The 21003-nt window shown below is 30.7% G+C and overlaps 1 protein-coding gene across 1 annotated transcript; it reads left to right on the top strand.

Moving 5' to 3' along the window:
• The first annotated feature begins 752 nt into the window (after nt 1–752).
• LOC100267145 (terpene synthase) lies at nt 753–2943 on the top strand. The gene is made up of 7 exons (NM_001281134.1): nt 753–875; nt 967–1240; nt 1333–1705; nt 1784–2002; nt 2091–2229; nt 2328–2576; nt 2653–2943. The coding sequence occupies exons 1-7, from the start codon at nt 753–755 to the stop codon at nt 2941–2943; spliced, it is 1668 nt and encodes a 555-aa protein (NP_001268063.1).
• The last annotated feature ends 18060 nt before the right edge of the window (nt 2944–21003 follow it).

Below are 21003 nucleotides of genomic sequence, written 5' to 3'. Positions count from 1 at the left end.
TATATATTTGTAATAGAACTTTCGCATGCACATTGTTTTCACGATTAGGAATTAGAGATAGAAGATTTTTATAGATTTGAAAAGAATCATGGAAGAAACTCAACTTAATTTCCAATTTTGAAAAGAATTGTGGAAGAAATTAAACTTAATTTCTAATTTTAAAAAAGAATTGTGAAATAAAATCAATTTAATTTCCAAAATTAAAAAGAATTGTGGAAGAAATTCAAATTAATTTCTAATTTTAAAAAAGAATTGTGAAATAAAATCAAATTAATTTCAAATTTTAAAATGAATTGTGGAAGAAATTCGAACAATTAACACACCTTTGTGGCAAGGGAATCTACCGCATTCGTTGAACAGACTTAGTCCCATTTTCCCAATCAACTTAGCACGTTGTTTGAATTAAATACCTACGGATTGATATTGTTTGAAACTCAAGCAAACCAATATTTTATAGTCTATTCTGAGCACGACTATTTCACACCTTGGGCCCCAAAACTAAACCAAATCCCACATACCATTCAACTTAACACAACCTTAGCCGCCCCTAACGGTTTGGGCTTTTGCGTGAATTTAGGCAAGGGGTTTCTCTTTCATGTCATCAATCTCTTTCATACATTATATTCAACAACATACAGCTTCTGGAGGCCATTGCTGCCCTATAAATGCAATGGAGCTTCCCAAGCTTTTGCACTCATACTTTCCAAGTCAGTTTTCAAAGAAGTGTTCTACTACCATTCCAAAAAATTAACATGTCGGGTCAAGTCTTAGCAAGCCCTCTAGGCCAATTTCCGGAACTGGAAAATCGTCCGGTGGTCCAGTATCACCCTAGCATTTGGGGTGACCAGTTCTTATCCTACACTCCCGAGGACGAGGTAATCGAATGAAAATCTGTGTTAAATACCTGTATATTCGAAAGTTGTTTTTCTTGATGTGTTGTTTAGTAAAATTACTTGGTTGCCATAGGTAACACGTGCCTGCAAAGAGAAGCAGCTTGAAGATCTGAAAGAGGAAATTCGAAGGAAGCTAATGAATACAGCTGGTAACACTTCCCAACAACTAAAATTTATCGATGCTGTGCAACGTCTTGGGGTGGCATACCACTTTGAAAGAGAGATAGAAGAAGTGTTACAACATATTTATGATAGCTATCCTAATGGCGATGATATGGAAGGTGATATCTATAATGTTGCTCTTCAATTTCGGTTACTAAGACAAGCTGGGTTCAATATTTCATGTGGTAAGAGCCCAAAGAATTATCATGTATAAGCTAAAATGTATCCTTCTCATAAGTCCAATCTTATGTATGTTTAAATTACGGTATTTATGTAGGCTTGTTCAATGAGTTCAAGGATGAAAAGGGTAACTTCAAGAAAGCTTTAGTCAGTGATGTAAGAGGCATGCTAGGCTTGTATGAGGCTGCACATCTCAGAGTTCATGGAGAGGACATACTTGCAAAAGCACTTGCTTTCACCACCACTCACCTCAAGGCCATGGTAGAAAGTTTAGGATATCATCTTGCAGAACAAGTTGCTCATGCCCTGAACCGGCCCATTAGAAAAGGTTTGGAGAGGCTAGAGGCAAGATGGTATATATCTGTCTACCAAGATGAAGCTTTCCATGATAAAACTTTACTAGAGCTAGCAAAATTAGATTTCAATCTAGTGCAGTCACTGCACAAGGAAGAGCTAAGCAATCTTGCAAGGTTGGTTTTAGATCACCCCACATGTACTTGGCCATTGTTATCACTTTCCTGTATGCTGATCATATTAATGTCTTTTAGGTGGTGGAAAGAACTAGACTTTGCTACAAAGTTACCTTTTGCACGAGACAGATTGGTTGAATGCTACTTTTGGATGCTTGGGGTGTATTTTGAGCCTCAATACTTACGGGCTAGACGAATTCTAACCAAAGTAATTGCCATGATATCCATTCTAGATGATATCCATGATGCATATGGCACACCTGAAGAACTCAAGCTCTTCATAGAAGCCATTGAGAGGTTTGCTCCTTGCACATTACCAACCTTGATTGTGTATAATAGATGTATTTATATATACTTAAATCAAGGATCATTATTTTATTTTCAGGTGGGATATTAACAGCATAGATCAGCTTCCAGAATACATGAAACTCTGCTATGCGGCACTCTTAGATGTGTACAAAGAAATCGAGGAAGAGATGGAGAAAGAAGGAAACCAATATCGGGTTCACTATGCCAAAGAAGTAGTAGGACATCTTTAACTCTGGATCCCCACCTTTTTCATTGATGATATTTTATATGGTCTCATATATACATAGATATAACTTGGATGAATGTTCTTTAGATGAAGAATCAAGTTCGAGCTTACTTTGCTGAGGCCAAATGGTTACATGAAGAACACGTACCAACATTTGAAGAGTACATGCGTGTTGCACTAGTAAGCTCTGGATACTGCATACTTGCAACCACGTCCTTTGTGGGAATGGGAGAAATAGCAACAAAGGAGGCCTTTGATTGGGTGACCAGCAATCCTAAGATTATGTCATCTTCAAATTTCATTGCGAGGCTCATGGATGACATCAAATCACATAAGGTATGAAGAATATATGATTCAAATGGGGAGAATATAACACACTGGTTTTTTCTCAACTTTTGTATTATACATGCAGTTTGAGCAAAAGAGAGGGCATGTGGCCTCAGCTGTTGAATGTTACATGAAGCAATATGGTGTCTCTGAGGAACAAGTATACAAAGAATTTCAAAAGCAAATTGAGAATGCATGGCTGGATATTAACCAGGAATGCCTCAAACCTACTGCTGTTTCAATGCCTCTCCTTGCTCGTATTCTCAATCTTACACGAGCCGCGGATGTCGTTTACAAAGAGCAAGATTCGTACACACATGTTGGGAAAGTGATGAGGGATAACATTGCGTCTGTCTTGATCAACGCTGTAATATAACCAAATGGAGTAGTTGATTGCCTTGTGGAAGCCGTAATATCTAATAAATCACTATAAAAGGAAAAAAGAAAAGAAAAAAGGTCCAATTCATACCTTAGCCGCCCCTAATGGTTTGGGCTTTTGCGTGAATAAAAACTATTGTAATAATATGGGAGAGACATATAATGTTTCCTACTAGTTTCTCTCTCGGTTTGGTAGTGCTTTACATCATACTATCACTTGGCTAAATGTATTAATGTTGCTGCGTTGTAAAAACTCCATCCTAAGATGCAAACATAACCAGGTTTGATATTGATTTTCCTTTTCTATTTCTTGCATCCATTTTAATATATGTTTAAAACACTTTGATCAAGTTTGACACTTTTCTATTATTCAAAGATCACGTGATGGAGAAAATTCTCCATAGAAAATCACTTCTTGTAGAAATGGTCTAGAACATACAAAAGAGATAAAAAAATCTTAAGAATTCATCCTAACGGGTAAAATATTATTATTATTATTATTATTAGACATGCTAAAAGTTTTATTATATACCTGTTAAAAATAAAAGTTATGATATTATATGAGGTTGGAATTTGAAGTTCATTTGCAACTTTTTTTCTTCCTCGTTATTTTTTTAATATACGTAAAGTATTTTTTTTTAAAAAAAAGACTTACTAAAAGAATTGTCATGAGAAGGTTTTATTTTTATTTTTTAATAATAAGTTAAAATAAATTTGAAAAAAAAAATAAATTAATATTTTTTAACATTTTATTTTAATATTTAATTTTGTGCATGGATATGTCATAAGATTAGGTTACGTACATATAGTACATGTAATTATAAACACTAAGGGAAAGTAGCTCAGGTGCAAAGTTGTCACCTCCCTTCCTACATGCACTTTCAAGTTTTTTTCAGCAAGCTGATGTAGCCACTTACGAGATAAGATTACCATAAATTGCAAAAAATTAGTGATGAATAAAAAAAAAATAACAAAATGTCATGATTAATCAAGATAGATTATCAAAATTTCAACAAAAAATCATTGAGTGAAATTCTTTCATAATTTCCTATACCAGTAATATTTCGAATATATTAATCACGATTTCCAAGTTTACAAGTTTACCATATCTACAAATTAACATGTTGAAGAAGTTCGAGAATAATTTTTAGAGGATTATAAATGTCTTTTATTATTAAATTTACTTTACAAATAGCCACATGTTTAATTAAGAGTATATTCTAATGGTGCTGAAAACAAATTAAGACAGGCTTCAAATCAAATGTACTTTGCAATAAAGACTTTAGTGAATGCAACTTCAAATGACCAATAATGCACGGTAGCAGTACATTAATTTTGACTTCAAGGCATTAATTCGTATTTTATCCATTACACAACAGAATATATATAAATATCCTTATAAAAAATATATATGATATTTATAGGTAACAGCTTTCTTCTTAAGCAAAGCAGCCAAGTAAGACTACAAAATCTATACCAAACAGAATATCTACTAGGACAAATTTGGATAATTATTTCCAACACTTAAATTGATTGGGCTTAGGTTAAAGTATTCTTCAACTCCTAGTCAGTTTTAGTTGGGCTCTTACCAAGGTTGTGACATCTCGAATCTAACCAAAAGTTTATATAATATTTATATAATAATTATAATTTATATTATTATGGACTCATGCACATTTTTCACATGTGCCTACTCAATGAGGATACTCATTTATTATGAAAAATGATTATTTGAAAACCCTTTTTAGGTTTTTTAGAGTGAACATTTATTTAAAAAAAAAAAAAAAACACAATAAGAAAAAAAGAAGAGAAAAACCTTATATAACTCCTTATTTGAAAAAAAGAAAAAGAAAAAAGACAAGTTCATAAACCAAGATTGAGTTAAAAGTCAAATTACCTACTGAGAAAATACGACGATAAGTCATACAAAACAACCCTCTAAGCTTATATACCTATAATCTTTACTAAGCAAATGAACTGAATTATGACGATTAAATAATTGATTATGGATACTCAAGAAAAGAAAAACACAATTATAAAACAAGTCATGGTGTTTGTTATGTTACAAAAATGTAAAAAAACAAATGATAAGAGAATTTGCATAAGTTGATTTACGAAACTAATTAAAAACATGGGTTTAATTATTTCTAAATTCAAAGGATTAAAAAAGTTATTTCAATTTGATGATTTCAATCGATTTTAAGTACAAAAGAAAGTTTTGATTTCATTTTTTTTTTAAAGAAAAAAATGCTTCAAATTATTCTATTTATAAAGAAATGATTTTTATTTACTTTTTCTTAAAAAAAAAAAATATAATTTACACAAATTTTATTTACCTTAACATTCCTTTTTGATTTTTATGCAAAAGAGAATACTTTTATAATTTTTGCTACAACATGATTTTTACAATTTTATTTTAAAAGAAAGTATCCAAATCTAATCTTATGTGCAAGAGAATCTTTTTACAAATTATTTAGGAAAAGGATTTTTAAAAATTTATTTACAATTTTATTTAAAAAAATATTTACAAATTACTTTAAAAAAGATTTGTACAAATTTATTAACAAAAAATAAATATTCAGATCCAATTTTATTTACAGAAAAAAAAAGATTTTTTTTTATAGTTTTTATTGAAAATAAGACTTTTACAATTTTATTTAATTAGTATGAAAATCCAATGTCATTTTATTAATACTAGAAAAAATTTATTATTATTTTTATTAAGACATGATTTTTAAAATGTCATTTACAAAAAAAAAAAAAAAAAAAAAAAGTTTACAATTTTATTTTAAAAAATATTTTGCAATTTTTTTAAAAAAAATGGTTTCAATGTTTTATTTAAAACAAATTGCTTTTTAGATTTTATTTTAAAAAATGATTTTCACAAGTTAAAAAAAAATTATAGTTTTATTTTTTTACAAAAAATAATGAATTTCCAAATGTATTTAAAATTTATTTAAAAATGGATTTTATAGTTTTATTTAGAAAAACACTTTATTGTTTTATTTCAATCTTATTGTTTATTTTTTTCTTTAAAAAAAAAAGTTCAAATTTCTCTCTCTTTCTCCCTCTCTCTGTCCATACGCTCATTAATTTTGATGTTAAGGTATCAGCCCAATTGACATGATTTATACTGACTTAGTCTTTTGGTCTAATAGGTAACTTAATGTAATATAGGAGGTCATGAAGGTGAACTGTGAACCTTACTGATATTACGCAAACCCTACCATTTATTTATAATATTGTTGTCATAATATTGAAATATGGGAAATTTTAATAGACCAGACAGACACCAATAGACCAAAGCCACCAAGCAAGAATTGAAGAAACCAGAAAGCGTTTGTTCCAAACATAGTATACTGTAGAACATGAAACAGAAGCTAGAGTATACTATCTTTATTTGTGTCACATATATCTCCACTCTCATATTGGCACAAGGTCTATGAGCAGCATTGAAATATTATTTTTTGTCACTTCTCCAGGATGTGTGAATATATCATTGTGGCTCTTGTACATCACATCTCCTGATCGAGCAAAATTGAGAAGACGACTAAGGAGAAGCATTGGAACTGCAGTAGGTCTGAGGCACTCTTCATTTATATCCTTCCATGCATTCTCGATTTGTTTGTGAAACTCATCATATGCTTGCTGCTCCGACACACCATGTTGCTTCATGTAACATTCGATGCTTGATGCAATATGCTCTCCCTCTTGCTCAAATTGCAGAAATAGATAGTAATAGAAGGTGTTAAAAAGAAATTGATATACATTAGATTTTCTTTATCTTTAAGGGATTGATATCCAAGTATCAGTAGAAAGTGTTGTTTCATTGTACCTTGTGGGAAGCCATGTCATCCATGAGCCTAATGATTATGTAGGTAGCTCTAACAATCTTAGGGTTTTGTAGCAGCCAATCAAAGACTTCCTTGGTTGCAGTCTCTCTCATGCCAATAAAAGACATGATTGTTAATCTTCAAATTGATAAATGGTAGTTTTTTCATTCATTCTTTCATTCATTCATGTACAGAATATATATAGAGGGTAATCACCATTCTAAGAATGTGAAAGAATGATACAAGGAAATAATGATATAAGGAAATAACAACTAATATCCTAATATCTCAACATTCTTAATATCTCTACTTTCCTAATATCTAAACATTCCTAATATCTCAACACTGAATGATATAAGAAAAGAATGATATAAGGAAAACATTCATAATATCTCAACACTCCCCCTCAAGTTGGTGCATAGATGTCACACATGCCCAACTTGTCTAAAAAATTTGAGAACACTTGATTTGAGACAGCTTTGGTGAGGACATCGGCCAATTGATCTTTTGATCAAATCTTACGCAATTCCACAATCTTATCATCCAACTTTTCCTTAATGAAAAATCTATCCACATCGACATGCTTTATACGATCATGTTGTACTGGATTATGAGCAATGTCACATGCGACTTTATTGTCACAAAACAATCGGATTGGTTGCCTAGATAGGTAACCTAAATCTTGTAAGAGGAGTCTTAGCCATAATGCCTCACAAAGTCCTAGAGCCATACCTTTAAATTCCGTTTCTACACTTAAACAAGCGACGACATTCTGTTTCTTACTTTTCCATGTCACAAGATTACCACCTACAAAGGTAAAGTAACCAGATATAGATCGCCTATCATCCACTGCACCGGCCCAATCAGCATTAATATATACTTCTATACTCTGATGATCAACATTTTTAGCGAACAAAATTCCCCTCCTAGGAGCATTCTTCAAATACCTCAAAATACGCATGACTGCATTCATATGTTGCTCTCCAGGATTATGCATGTATTGACTCACTACACTCAATGCATAAGCAAGATCTAGTATTGTATGAGCTAAGTACATTAATCTCCCCACAAGTCTCTGGTATCTTCCCTTATCGGTTGATACTTGATTAGGCTCAACACATAATTTCAGACCTTCTTCTATTGGTGTATTAATAAGTTGACATCCCGACATTCTAGTCTCCTGTAAAAGATCTAAAACATACTTTCTTTGAGACAGAAAAATTCCTTCACTTAATCGAGAAACTTCAATCCCAAGAAAGTATTTCAGAGAACCTAAATCTTTCATTTCGAATTCTATAGATAGATAATTTTGCAGAGCTTTTCTTTCTTTAGGATCATTTCCTTTAACTACCATGTCATCCACATATACAATGAGTGTCATAATCTTACCATGTTGCTTTTTCAGGAACAAAGTGTGATTTGAATTACTTTGACGATAGCTAAAAGCTCTCATTAACTTTGTGAACCTTCCAAACCATGCTCTCGGGGATTGCTTCAACCCATACAATAACTTCTTCAATTTGCACACCTTCTGACATTGCTTTTCTGACACCATGCATCCTGGTGGAAGATCCATATATACTTCTTCAGATCACTCGCCATACAGAAAGGCATTTTTGATATCGAACTGTTGTAATGGCCAATCTAGGTTTGCAGCTAAAGACAGTAATACTCGAACTGTGTTGATCTTAGCTACAGGTGCAAATGCCTCTGTGTAGTCAATTCCATAAATTTGAGTGTACCCTTTTGCTACTAATCTTGCTTTATCGTTCAATACTACCATCTGCCTTGTACTTCACAGTATAGATCCAACGACACCTAACTGGTTTCTTTCCTGGTGGACATTCTACAAGGTCCCTTGTTTCATTCTTCTGCAATGATTTCATCTCTTCATTCATGACTGCTTTCCACCTTGGATTAGCTAAGGCTTCCTGCACACTGTTAGGAATAGCTACAGTAGATAATTGATTTACAAATGACTTATTTGATTCAGACAAATGATGGTTAGACACATAGTTGCTCATGGGATATTTGACTTTGGTAGACAATTTAGGTTCATATGTGGGTTTAGGAATACCTCTATTATGACGGTATGGTAACCGTTTCATGAATAGATCAGGTTCCAAATTAAGAACACCCTCAACAGACGATGATTGGTTTGGTATTTCAGTGAAGACATCTTCGGACCCAAATTGTTGACCACTCATATCCAACTCACCCGCTTCCTGGTTCACTAGTTCAGATTGTCCAGATTCATCCTCCTCAGAGATATGATAATCATAATTGAGAGTTTGAATTTCCTTATGGTACTCCCCCTGAAGTTCAGACTCAGATGAAAAATGCATCAAATCTTCATGAAACACCGCATCCATTGTAATATACATTCATTGAGTTGGAGGATGATAACATCAATATCCCTTTTTGTGTAATGCATATCCAACAAACACACATTGCAATGCATGGGAAGTTAACTTGGTGCATTGGTGTTTGTGTAGATGCACAAATGCCACGCAACCAAAAACACGAGGAGGTAGATTTGGGGTAGTTGGGACAACTACGACATTAGTAAGAGCTTGGAGAGGTGTTTGGAAGTTAATTGAGCTGGAAGGAAGTCGATTGATCAACTATGCAGCAGATGTGATTGCTTCTCCCCAATAAGATATCGATGTTTTTGCTGCTATCAAGTAAGCACAGACAACCTCTAACAAGTGCCGATTTTTTCGTTCAGCACAACCTAAGCCTTACTCTTTCAAGGGAATGTTCCTAAGTCCTATTGGGGAGAAGTTGTTCTTACTACCACATACATGATAAATAGAATTCCGTCACGAGTTTTAGACAACAAAAGCCTCGTAGAGATACTTAAGAGTTTCTATCCACACTTCAGAACCTCAAATGGGCTCACTCCTAGGGTATTTGGGTGCACTGCATTTGTTCATGTCCACAGCCAACATAGAGACAAGCTAGACCCCCGAGTCATAAAAATTGTCTTTCTTGGTTACTCATCCACTCAAAAAGGATACAAGTGTTACAATCCCACAACAAAAATTTTTTACATCTCTGCAGATGTCACCTTCACAGAAAATAAACCTTTTTTCCCAAAGTCCTATTTTTAGGGGGAGATTTCAATGATAGAAGATAGTCCTGAGTCCTTTGAACCTCTTGACCTTCCTCATGTCTCAACCCATGGTGATGAAATACCTAAGTCATCCGAGTCAATCACACTTGAGTCACCCAATTTTACCACTAAACCCGTGTCATCTAATGTTCCAGCCAGTGTCACTCACAATTTTCCATAGTTTCCTAAGGTGTATTCAAGGGAAAAGGCCATTCCAGAACAAAAGTATGTCCAAAAATCCAACTTAGACCCTGGGAATGAAATCACGCTAAGATCAGACCCACCTTTACATACACAACCTGGTGAAACTTCTACTAACTCAACCTAGACCTAGACCTTCCCATTGCTATCAGAAAAGGCACCAGAGAATGCACTAATTGACCACTCTATCCACTATCACACTATGTGTCTCTTAAGCACCTATCACTAGCCCACAAAAATTTAATTGTGAGTCTAAACACCACTATCATCCCTAACACTGTTTCTAAGGCATTGACAAAAAGGGAATGAAATGATGCTATGAGAGAGGAGATGAGTGCCTTAGAAAAGAATAAAACATGGGAGATTGTTGAAAGACCGAAAGGGAAAAACATTGTTGATTGCAAGTGGATTTTCACACTGAAATATAAGACTGATGGATCTCTTGAGAGACATAAAGCAAGATTAGTAGCCAAAGGGTACACTCAAACTTATGGAGTAGATTATCAGGAGACTTTTGCTCCAGTTGCAAAAATAAATGCTATAAGAATCCTACTGTCATTGGCTGCCCACTACAATTTGGAACTCCTATAGTATGATGTTAAGAATGCATTTCTTCATGATGATTTAGATGAAGAGATTTACATGAACATCCCCCCGAGATTTGAGGGAAACACGGGTAATAAGGTGTGCAAGCTAAAAAAGGCCCTTTATGGGCTAAAACAATCTCCTAGGGCTTGGTTTGGGAGATTTGCAAAAGTCATGAAAGAGTCTGGGTACAAACAAAGCCAAGGTGACCACACTCTCTTCATTAAGCACTCGGTTGCAGGGGGAGTAACTGCTCTTCTAGTCTATGTTGATGACATCATAGTGACTGGAAATGATGAGAGAGAAAAACATGAAGTGAAGCAGAGATTAGCAATAAAGTTTGAAATAAAGGAACTAGGGAAACTAAAGTACTTCCTTGGTATTGAGGTGGCATATTCCACACAAGGGATCTTCATCTCTCAACAAAAAGTATGTGAATGATTTATTGGCAGAAACAGGGAAGATTGGGTGTAAACCAGTGTCTACCCCAATGGATCCAAACCACAAGTTGGGAGAAGCTAAAGAAGAACTAGTGGTGGATAAAGAATGTACCAGAGGCTGGTTGGTAGGCTCATATACCTTGTTCACACTTGGCCAGACATCGCCTACTCGGTGAGCATGATCAGTCAATTCATGCATGCTACAAGAGAACCTCATCTTCAAGCTGCTTATAGGGTGCTGCATTACTTGAAAGGCAACCTCGGGAAAGGAATTTTGTTCAAGAAGAACAATACTCTTGCTCTAGAGTATACACTGACGCTGACTATGCAAGTTCCTTAGTGGATCGAAGATCAACTACAGGGTATTGTACTTTTCTTGGAGGTAATTAGGTAACATGGAGAAGTAAAAAGTAGAATGTGGTAGCAAAATCGTCTGTAGAATCAAAGTTTAGGGTCATTGCTCAAGGGTTGTGTGAACTACTTTGGCTGAAGATTATTCTAGATGATTTGAGAATCAAGTGGGATGGTCCTATGAAACTCTATTGTGATAACAAGTCAACTATCAATATTGCTCATAACCCTATACTACACGATAGGACAAAACAAAATAAGATCGATAGGCATTTCATCAAAGAAAAATTGGAGAAAGGAGTAGTGTGTATGTCCTATGTTGCATCAGAACATCAATTAGTTGATATCCTAACAAAAGGGCTGAACAGTTCAATGTTTCACAGTCTTGTATTCAAGCTGGGAATGGAAGACATCTATTCCTCAGCTTGAGGGGGAGTGTTGAGCTATAAATAGATAGGAGAATTATTTTCCTATTATGTTAGTTTCCTATTTATGTAAATAGATAGTTTTATTAGTTTCCTAATTCTGTAAATAGATAGTTTTATTAGTTTTCTATTTCTATAAATAGATAGTTTTATGATTTAGGAATAAATTAGTTTTCTATTATGTCTCTTGTTTTCTATTTCTTCTCTTGTAATCTTCTATATAAACTGTGTGTATGGTCAATCTAAGAGACAAAAATTATTATTTTCCATCCCATATTTCGTATCAAGATGCATGCCATAAAAATGGTAAGATGAACAACAACAAGCCAAGCAACAAAAAAAAAAAAAAAATGGAGTTTTTCCACCTTGTCCTCATTGCAAGAAGACAAATCATTCTCCACAAAAATGTTGGTGGAGACCAGATGTGAAATGCAACAAGTGTGGTAAACAAGGACATGTGAAGAGGATTTGCAAAAATCAACAACAAAAAGAAACTAGTGCAACAATTGACTATTGTCAAGAGGAGCAATTATTTGCAGCAACGTGTTTTGCTAATAAAAGCACCTCTGAAAGCTAGCTTGTGGATAGTAGTTGTACAAACCACATGACAAATAATCAAGATCTCTTTAGAGAACTTGATAGAACAACTATTTCCAAAGTCAGAATTGGAAATGGTGAGTATATTCCAGTTAAGGGCAAATGAACGGTTGCTATCAAAAGCCAAATAGGTTTGAAACTCATTTATGATGTTTTGTTTATGCTTGACGTTGACCAAAACTTACTCAGTGTTGGACAGCTCGTTGAGAAATGATTTAAAGTTTATTTTGAAGATAGGAATTGCATTATCAAGGATGTTGAAGGCAAAGAGGTGTTTAACATAAAAATGAAGGGCACGAGTTTTGCCTTGAATTTACTATAAGATGAGCATGCTGCTATTTTACAACAATATAGCACAACAATGCTTTGGCACAGAAGGCTTGGGCACTTTCATCATGATGTTGTGCTCTACATGAAGAAAAATAAAATAGCTGAAAGACTTCCCGACTTAGAAAAAGATCTTCCTATAACTGCTACTTGTCAATATGGGAAGCAAACTAAACTTTCCTTTCCAAAGAAAACATCCTAGAGAGCAACCCAAAAATTGCAACTAGTGCATACTGATATTGGTGGACCTCAAAAGACGTCATCCTTGAAAGGGAATGTAGGCATTGTTCACCAGCTCACTGCACCATATAATCCACAACAAAATGGAGTCGTAAAGAGAAAAAATAGAACGATTTTGGAGATAACAAAATGCCTTCTGCATGAAAAAGATCTACCTAAAGTTTTTTGGGCTGAAGCTACAAGTACAGTAGTATATTTGCTTAACAAATTGCCAACAAAAACGTTAAAGAAGCAGACCCCTTTTGAAGTTTGGTTTGAGTTTCTACGTGGAAGACTTGGAGTTTGCATCTACTAAGTCAAGAAGGAGTGTTGAATTTTGACCTAGTATCTACTAGAATTTGAATTTTGAAGTTAAATATTGCAGTTGGAGTCTTGCACAAAATCTATAACATCCAAATATTTTCTTGTTTTTATTTGGTCAAGATTTGGTTTCTATTTTATAGGAAGTAGTTGTTCATCATCTAGTAGCTTGATTTTATGCTATTCTAATGTCATTTCAGTTACAAGCTCATGTATAAATTCAACACTCTTCATCAATAAAATGTGTGTTCCAGCAACCCAAAATATATATTCTGCATAAGTGTTTAAATCTTAGACCAACACATCCTCGTCACTAGTAGTTGTGCCTCTCAGGTTACCTTTTTTATCTCTCAGCTCAGCTCCACCTTTGCTCTTCATGATCTTGGTTCCCTTTACTATTTCTTTGGCATTGGGGTTTCTCATAGTACTGATTCTCTTCATCTCTGCCAACAAAAATATGTGAATGACCTGCTCACTCGTACTGCCATAACTGATGCTAAACTTGTTCTTACATTGGGTTCCTTGGCCAAACCTCTCTCTCTCACTGACGGTGATCTACTTCATATCATAACATTGTTGGCGCATTACAGTATGTTACTGTTACATGTCCAAACCTTTCTTTTGCAGTTAACAAGGTATGCCAGTTTATGGCTTCCCAACGACTACCCACTAGCTAGCTTTCAAGAATATAAAAAGTAGTTAAAAATAAAATAAAAATATAGACTTAAAATAAAAAATAAATTAAAAATGAATAATTAAAAATTTTAAAAATGATAAATATTTTTTTTTTTTTTAAAGTTTTCAAAAAAATCTCAGATATTTTCAGATATATCGGCAATGTATCCGATATATCTCTAATATTTTGATAGACTTCCTCTATTGCTTTGTGCGTCACTTCACACTCGATTTTTTCGCCGATTTATCGATTTCAAATTAACCGAAATATCAACATATTTCGGGGATTTTTCTGATATTCCTCCGTTCAATAATGTTGCTTAATATCCTTTTAGGGTAGTCCGATATCCGATATATTGGCGAAATATCACCGATAAAAACCGATTTTTCAATCCATGCTTAATAGTGGGTTTCCCTTTTGTTTGGCCTCTTGTAGACCCCCATTTTGGGGCTCGGTTTTTTTTATCTCTATTTTCTTTGTAGGTGTCACCACCCCAGGGAGCCATGCGTCGCCTCTTTGGTGGTTGATAGGGAATCAACATTGCTTTTCGGGGACCTATGGTAGGTTGACACGTGGAAGAATATTCTGGAGAGCTAATTTCCGTTATGGGGGAGCATATGAGAGAGGATATTCTGCAGGCATTTTGATTCTCACATGTGCATGATCACTTTGAGTATTCATTGATTTCCGCATCAATTGTCACATCAGCTTCATTTTATTTGTAGAGACCCGACTTTAGGGACTTAGAGGGGTGCTACGGTCTTTACCGTACCTTCCCGATAAGTAATCTGACCCCCGAGCTCAATCCAGTTTTTCACGGACCACCTTTTCCAAATAAGGAGTCACACTTAGGGTTTTCTTTCTTATTTTATTTACCCTTTAAAAATAAAACAAAATTAAGTGGCGACTCCAAGTCATTTTTCTTAATCAGTAAAATCATTTTCAAAATAAAAATTGAGCTCGCCATCGAGTGAAAAACGCATTAGCTGAAATGCGGGGTCCACACCTCTGTTTTTTTTATAAAAAAAAAAAAAAATCCTTTCCCATTCTATGGCCTTGAGTGAGCATTACGTATTTCAACTATTTTGACATGTTCAAAATAAAATACTAAGAATTTAAAGGGAATTTGTTCGACAAGTACTTTTTTTTTAACATATTTATTTATACATTATTTAGTTTAGGTTGCATTATTCTATGTAAATAATTTATTGGGTATGGGAATTATTTTTATAAATGGCTGAGTAGATTCAATTTTAGATATTTATTTATTGATCATGAAAAATATTTATTAAAACATGGTTTAACAACCATGCGATGGAATCAACCTATTAAAAAAAATAAACTAATACTATATTATTTTAACTTAAATTATTTCTTGATGGTAGCAATGTTGAAAAAACAAATATCAATAAAGACTAATCTTAACGAGAAAATAGTAATTAACATAATTTTATATTAACTTGTAAAATTGGGTCAACATATAAATATATTAATTGTAACAAGAAGACCTACATTGATAATGAAACGTCAATATTAGTCTATATTGCCAACTTTGAAATATTAATATATGTATATAGCATATGTTTTCATGATTAGGAATTAGAGAAAATTTTGTAGAAGATTTTTCCAAATTTGAAAATAACTATGGAAGAAATTCAACTTAAACACGTTTCTTTGTGGAAGAGTTGCATGTCTACTCAAGTCTCAGCATGTTCCCTAGCCCAAATTTCTAAACCCAAAAATCACCCTGTGGCAAGCTTGAAGGTAATTCAATGAAAATATGCTTAAAGCTCAACGGCTAATTTACTTATTTGGAAGTCATTTTTCTCTATGTGTTGGATGATAAAATTTGTTGGTCTAGGTTACACGTTCCTGCAAAGAAGAGCAGACGGAGGATCTGAAAAATGAATTGAAACTGGAATTAATACGTAGTGTTATTATATATCGATGGAAATTAGTTTAAAGTTGGATATATTAATACTTAGGATGTTTGGTAAAACTTAATACTTATTATTTAATTATTTGAGTTGACTTTAAATTAAATTATACTTAAATTACTTACTTAAAACTTATTACTTTAAGTATTAAGATATAAAATTAACTTAAAGTTTATTTAAAATCATTAAGTTGACATATTTATTCTTATAAATTATAATTAGAATAGAAAAAGTTGAGTTTATAGAGTTGTAAAAGAGATCATGAAGGTAATTAAGACAAATAAAGATAAAAAGATAAAATGAAAATATAAAATTAAAAATAAATTAATTATTTTTACTTATTATTTAAAGTTATTTTTTTTACTTTAAATCATATTATCAAGTTATTTTATTAAATATGCTTAATTTACTTAATGACTTAAATTAAGTTATTAAATTATTTTAAGTTATTAAGTTGATTTATCAAATTTCTACTTATTGAATACAAATATAGAAGGAAATTAGGAAAGCAAAGTAGATGGGTTATTAGGTGAAAGCTTATCAAATCCGCCTATCAACATATCACACTTTTACCAAAAACCCACCTCATGCCAAGCCTATAAGTTGTCAAGTCCTTATGATCCAACAACTTTCTTATGGTTCCCACACGGATTTCTATTGTTATCAAAACAAAAAGTTTATAATAAAATATATATATATATATATATATATATATATATATATATATATATTATAATTCATAAATAATCTGACAATTAAATAAAAAGATAAACTCATTTGTGGAATATAATTAATAAAAAAAAAAGAGAAGTGTTAAGAGTTTTAAATTATTATTATTTTATATTTTTTATATTTTAAATAAATATAATTAAAATAATGGATAAAAAATGTGCACTTTGTACCTTCAACCTATAAGAGTTGTAATATTTTCAAGTTGGTATTCTTTAACATAAGTCAAATTCTAACTTATTCAACTTTGACAATTTTAACCTAATCCTCATATTGGTACAAATTAGACTATTCTACCTTATTTAAGTTTTAGTCCTAAAAAAATCATGAGAATTATGGACCGAATGATGTATATTAAATTTCTAAGATTCATATTTTAAAATTAATAAAATTGAAGTATTTTCCTTCTGGAGATTATTTATTATGATTTATCTTTACTTTAATTAATTAATTAATATATATATATATATATATATATATATTTCATTGGTAGAATTGTCCTTAATGGCCTTTGTACATAGAGTACATTCCTGGTCATAAGAATACGTGTCAAATATAAATATGCTTTTCAAATTTAATCATTCTTATTATAAGTTTATTATTATTATTATTATTTTATTATATACCTTGTAAAAATAAAAGTTATGATCTTACGTAAGGTCGCAATTTGAAGTTCAAGTTCATTAAACTGTGCAGAGTTTAGCTTTCTATATATATATATAAAGAATCAATTCCATCAATTCATTATTTTTTAAGAATTGAAAATTACATAAATATTGATGGTTATATTTTACAAAAACATTGAAACAAAACAATAATATATTATTAAAGTTGTTTTACTAAATAAAATAATATAATCATCGTTATATATATTCTTGTACTTTGTTTATTAACAATTTTATTATATTTTCATTTTAACTTAAGATAAAGACAAAGGGTTGAATTGAAAATTTTAATTTGCATAATTTAATTAATTTGAAAAGAATTTTAAATTGAGAATTTGAAAAACAAATTCCAAATAATAAAAATAATTTGGAAATGAATTTTAAATTAAGGATTTAAAATTTAAAATTTGCAAAAGGAAATTTTTTATAAATCTTTTCTAATTTTAAATATGAAATATTTCCAAATCTTTTTAAAACTCTTAAGTTTCTAAATTGTTTTTCATAAAATATAATCTTTAAATTAATTGCAACTATATAAAGTTTTCTCCTATATATATCCTACCTAAATGTATATTTGATGACGGTCTGACTTGTTTTTCTATTCTTAATCTCTAAAGAAAGAATTCATTACAAGTACCTACATCCCCTCAGAAGCTTAGAGGAGTTAGAGCATTTGGAGGTACTACATTGTGGATGTGGATTAAGGTGTAGGTTCTAGCTAGTGAATCATTAAGGTAAAACGGTTATTAAATATGTGTACTTTAATTTCAAATAGTGGATTATAAATTAGAGGTTTTAAATCTTGTGATTTTTTATGCCCACAATTAGCATTGATATTTTCAAATTAAAATTTCTTGTGTCCCTTATTTGATTATTTTTATTATTTTGATTATCCCTATTATCTCTTAGTTTAAATTGAGTTAATATTATTTAACTCTTATATTATTTTCTTTAAAAATCACCCCACTCTCAATGTCATCCTCTTGGACAAAAGCGTGTATATATATATATATAATTCACAAATCTTGAAAATATATTTAATATTAAAATATCATTCCATGTAATTTGGAAGTATTCAAAGATGTAAAAGATATGATAATATATGTATAATTATTTTTTATTTAAAAATATTAATAATTACATTTGCAACTTTATTTTGTCCTCATTATTTAATTAATATACAAAAAGATATGGGAATAGAATTATCAAAAGAATTGTCATAATAAAGCTTTATATTCTTCATAATAAGTTAAATTAAGGTGATATTTATTTATTTTACTTAAATCTAAATAAAAATTAATTTAACTTAATTGTAAATATAACTTAATAGAATTAATTATTATATTTTTTTGTTTTTTATAATTTTATTTTTGTTAAGCGTTAAATATTAATTGGGTGAGAGTCCTACTAAGGTTGTGCTTTGACTTATTCAAAAAATTATTTTTAGTAATGAGCAAAAAGTTAAATATTTTACTTTTATCTATTCATTAAAAAAATCTTAAAAATTAATTTTTTTTTTGTTTTATTTAAAATAGTGAATGGAGTTTGAGTCGAATTTTAATTATTTGGTAAAATAATAAAATTAGTTTTTTATTTAAAAGAAAAAATAAAGGTAAGTCAAAGATATAAAGATAATTATTTTATTTTAAATAAGAAAGATTCAAATAAATAAAAAAAGAAAAAGTTAATGAGCTACAAATTTTAGGATTAATTGATTAAAATGGGTGAAAATATCTCAAATTTGTAAAACTAATCTCTTCCATTTTTTAACTTAAAGAGTAACACTTGTTTGACATAAATACCCTTCAACATTTTCATTATTTACATATGTATTTTAAAAGAAAATGTAATTTTTGTAAGAAAAAAGTGAGAGTATTCTTATGTATTTTTTGGATGAAAAAAAATGGTTTGCAATTTGATATTTCTTTTGTCCTTTTTAATCGGTTATCCCCAAATTTTTTTTACGGAAAATACAAATTCTAAAAATATTTGGTTTTATTGCTATTTTTAAATTTAAATATATTTTTACCTTAATTATATTTTTATTTCAAAATAATTGATGATGATTTAGTTGAATTCTAACATTTAATGGAGTTTTAGTTGAATTCTAACACTATAATATAAAGTGACCCGATAAAATTATAAAATCAATTTTATTTAAAAATAAATAAAGTTGAGTTAAAAATAGTATTAAATAAATTAAATTTTAAAAATAAAATTTAATAGTTTTACCTTAAATAAAAAATATTAAAAGAAAAAATAATTAGATAGATAGGCTTTAAATTTTATTAAGAGAAACATAAATTTTTTTTTTTAAAATTGTTTTTATTTATTTTCAATTTTAAAATTTTATTTCTATTTTTTATTTAAATGTATTTTCAAATTTTATCTAAAAATAGTTAATAGAGTTTTGGTTGAATTTTAAGACTATAAGATAAGCGAATAGTTGAAATTATAAAATGAAATTTTTTATTAAAATGAAAAGAAAGTTAAGTTAAAGATACTATAAATTATGATTAGAAGAATGAAAATCAATATAAAAAAAAAAATGGTTTTATCTTAAATTAGAAATATTTAAAAAAAAAAAGAATAATGTATTGAAAAATATAACTTTGTGGTAGAAGAGCAATGACTATGCTCTTTTGAATACCCTAGTTTATGTTCATTTTTTAAAATTTAAAAAGAATAAACATCTTTTAGATATTAACAAAAATAAATTTAAATAGATTCTTTAACATAAAACCTAAAAAACATTTGTTGTTGGCCAAAAAATCCAACTATGAGCCCTTTTATGACAAGTGAAACTTCCAAATCTTCTGAAGAGTTTTTTATCTTAGTATTAAAATCTAAAAGCAGAATATTTATACTATGAGTTGTCTTTTTAACAACTAATTTATTTTATTAAATGTAATAATATACATTAATATGTTGTAAATGAAAAGTAATGAATGACCACATTGATGGCCATTATGAACTCCATTTACTCATCTTTAAGATGAGTAATGGGAGTTCATATTATGAAGCCTATAAAAGGCTTCTTACCCCCCCATGTAAAAGGATCCCGAGAAAAGAAAGAAAGTTCTTCCTCTCATTCTCTCTCTCTCTCTTTCTTTCACTTTCTCGATTCTCTTATTTGATTCCTTCTTCCATATTATATATCAAAGTAAGATATATTTTATCTCTACTACTTTGATTTGCATTATATTTGTCCTTGTTTTACAACACGTTATCAGCACGAATTGCTCTGAAGGTAATTCTCGTATCTTAAACTTGAAGTTATTTATATAAAATAAAATTTTACATATTTATATTATTGTTGATTTGTTTTGTTACATATTGTTAAAAGTTATAAACAAATTATTTGATTTTGTTTATAATCAAAGTTATACCAATGCTATCAAGTTATTATAACTGATTTTAATAATATTGTTTTGTCATATATATGAAGTTATTTGACAATGTCGAATATTACAAAACTCGAATTTGTGGCACTTGACATTTCGGGAAAGAACTATCTATCTTGGATCCTTGATGCTGAATTACATCTTGATGCAATGAACCTTGGAGCTACGATCAAACAAGGAAATCAAGCATCCCTGCAGGATCGCGCAAAAGCATTGATTTTCCTTCATCATCA

Source organism: Vitis vinifera, chromosome 18 (genome assembly GCF_030704535.1).
Source record: "Vitis vinifera cultivar Pinot Noir 40024 chromosome 18, ASM3070453v1".
NCBI classification, from domain to species: Eukaryota; Viridiplantae; Streptophyta; class Magnoliopsida; order Vitales; family Vitaceae; genus Vitis; species Vitis vinifera.
This window is presented reverse-complemented; position numbering and strand designations above follow the sequence as displayed.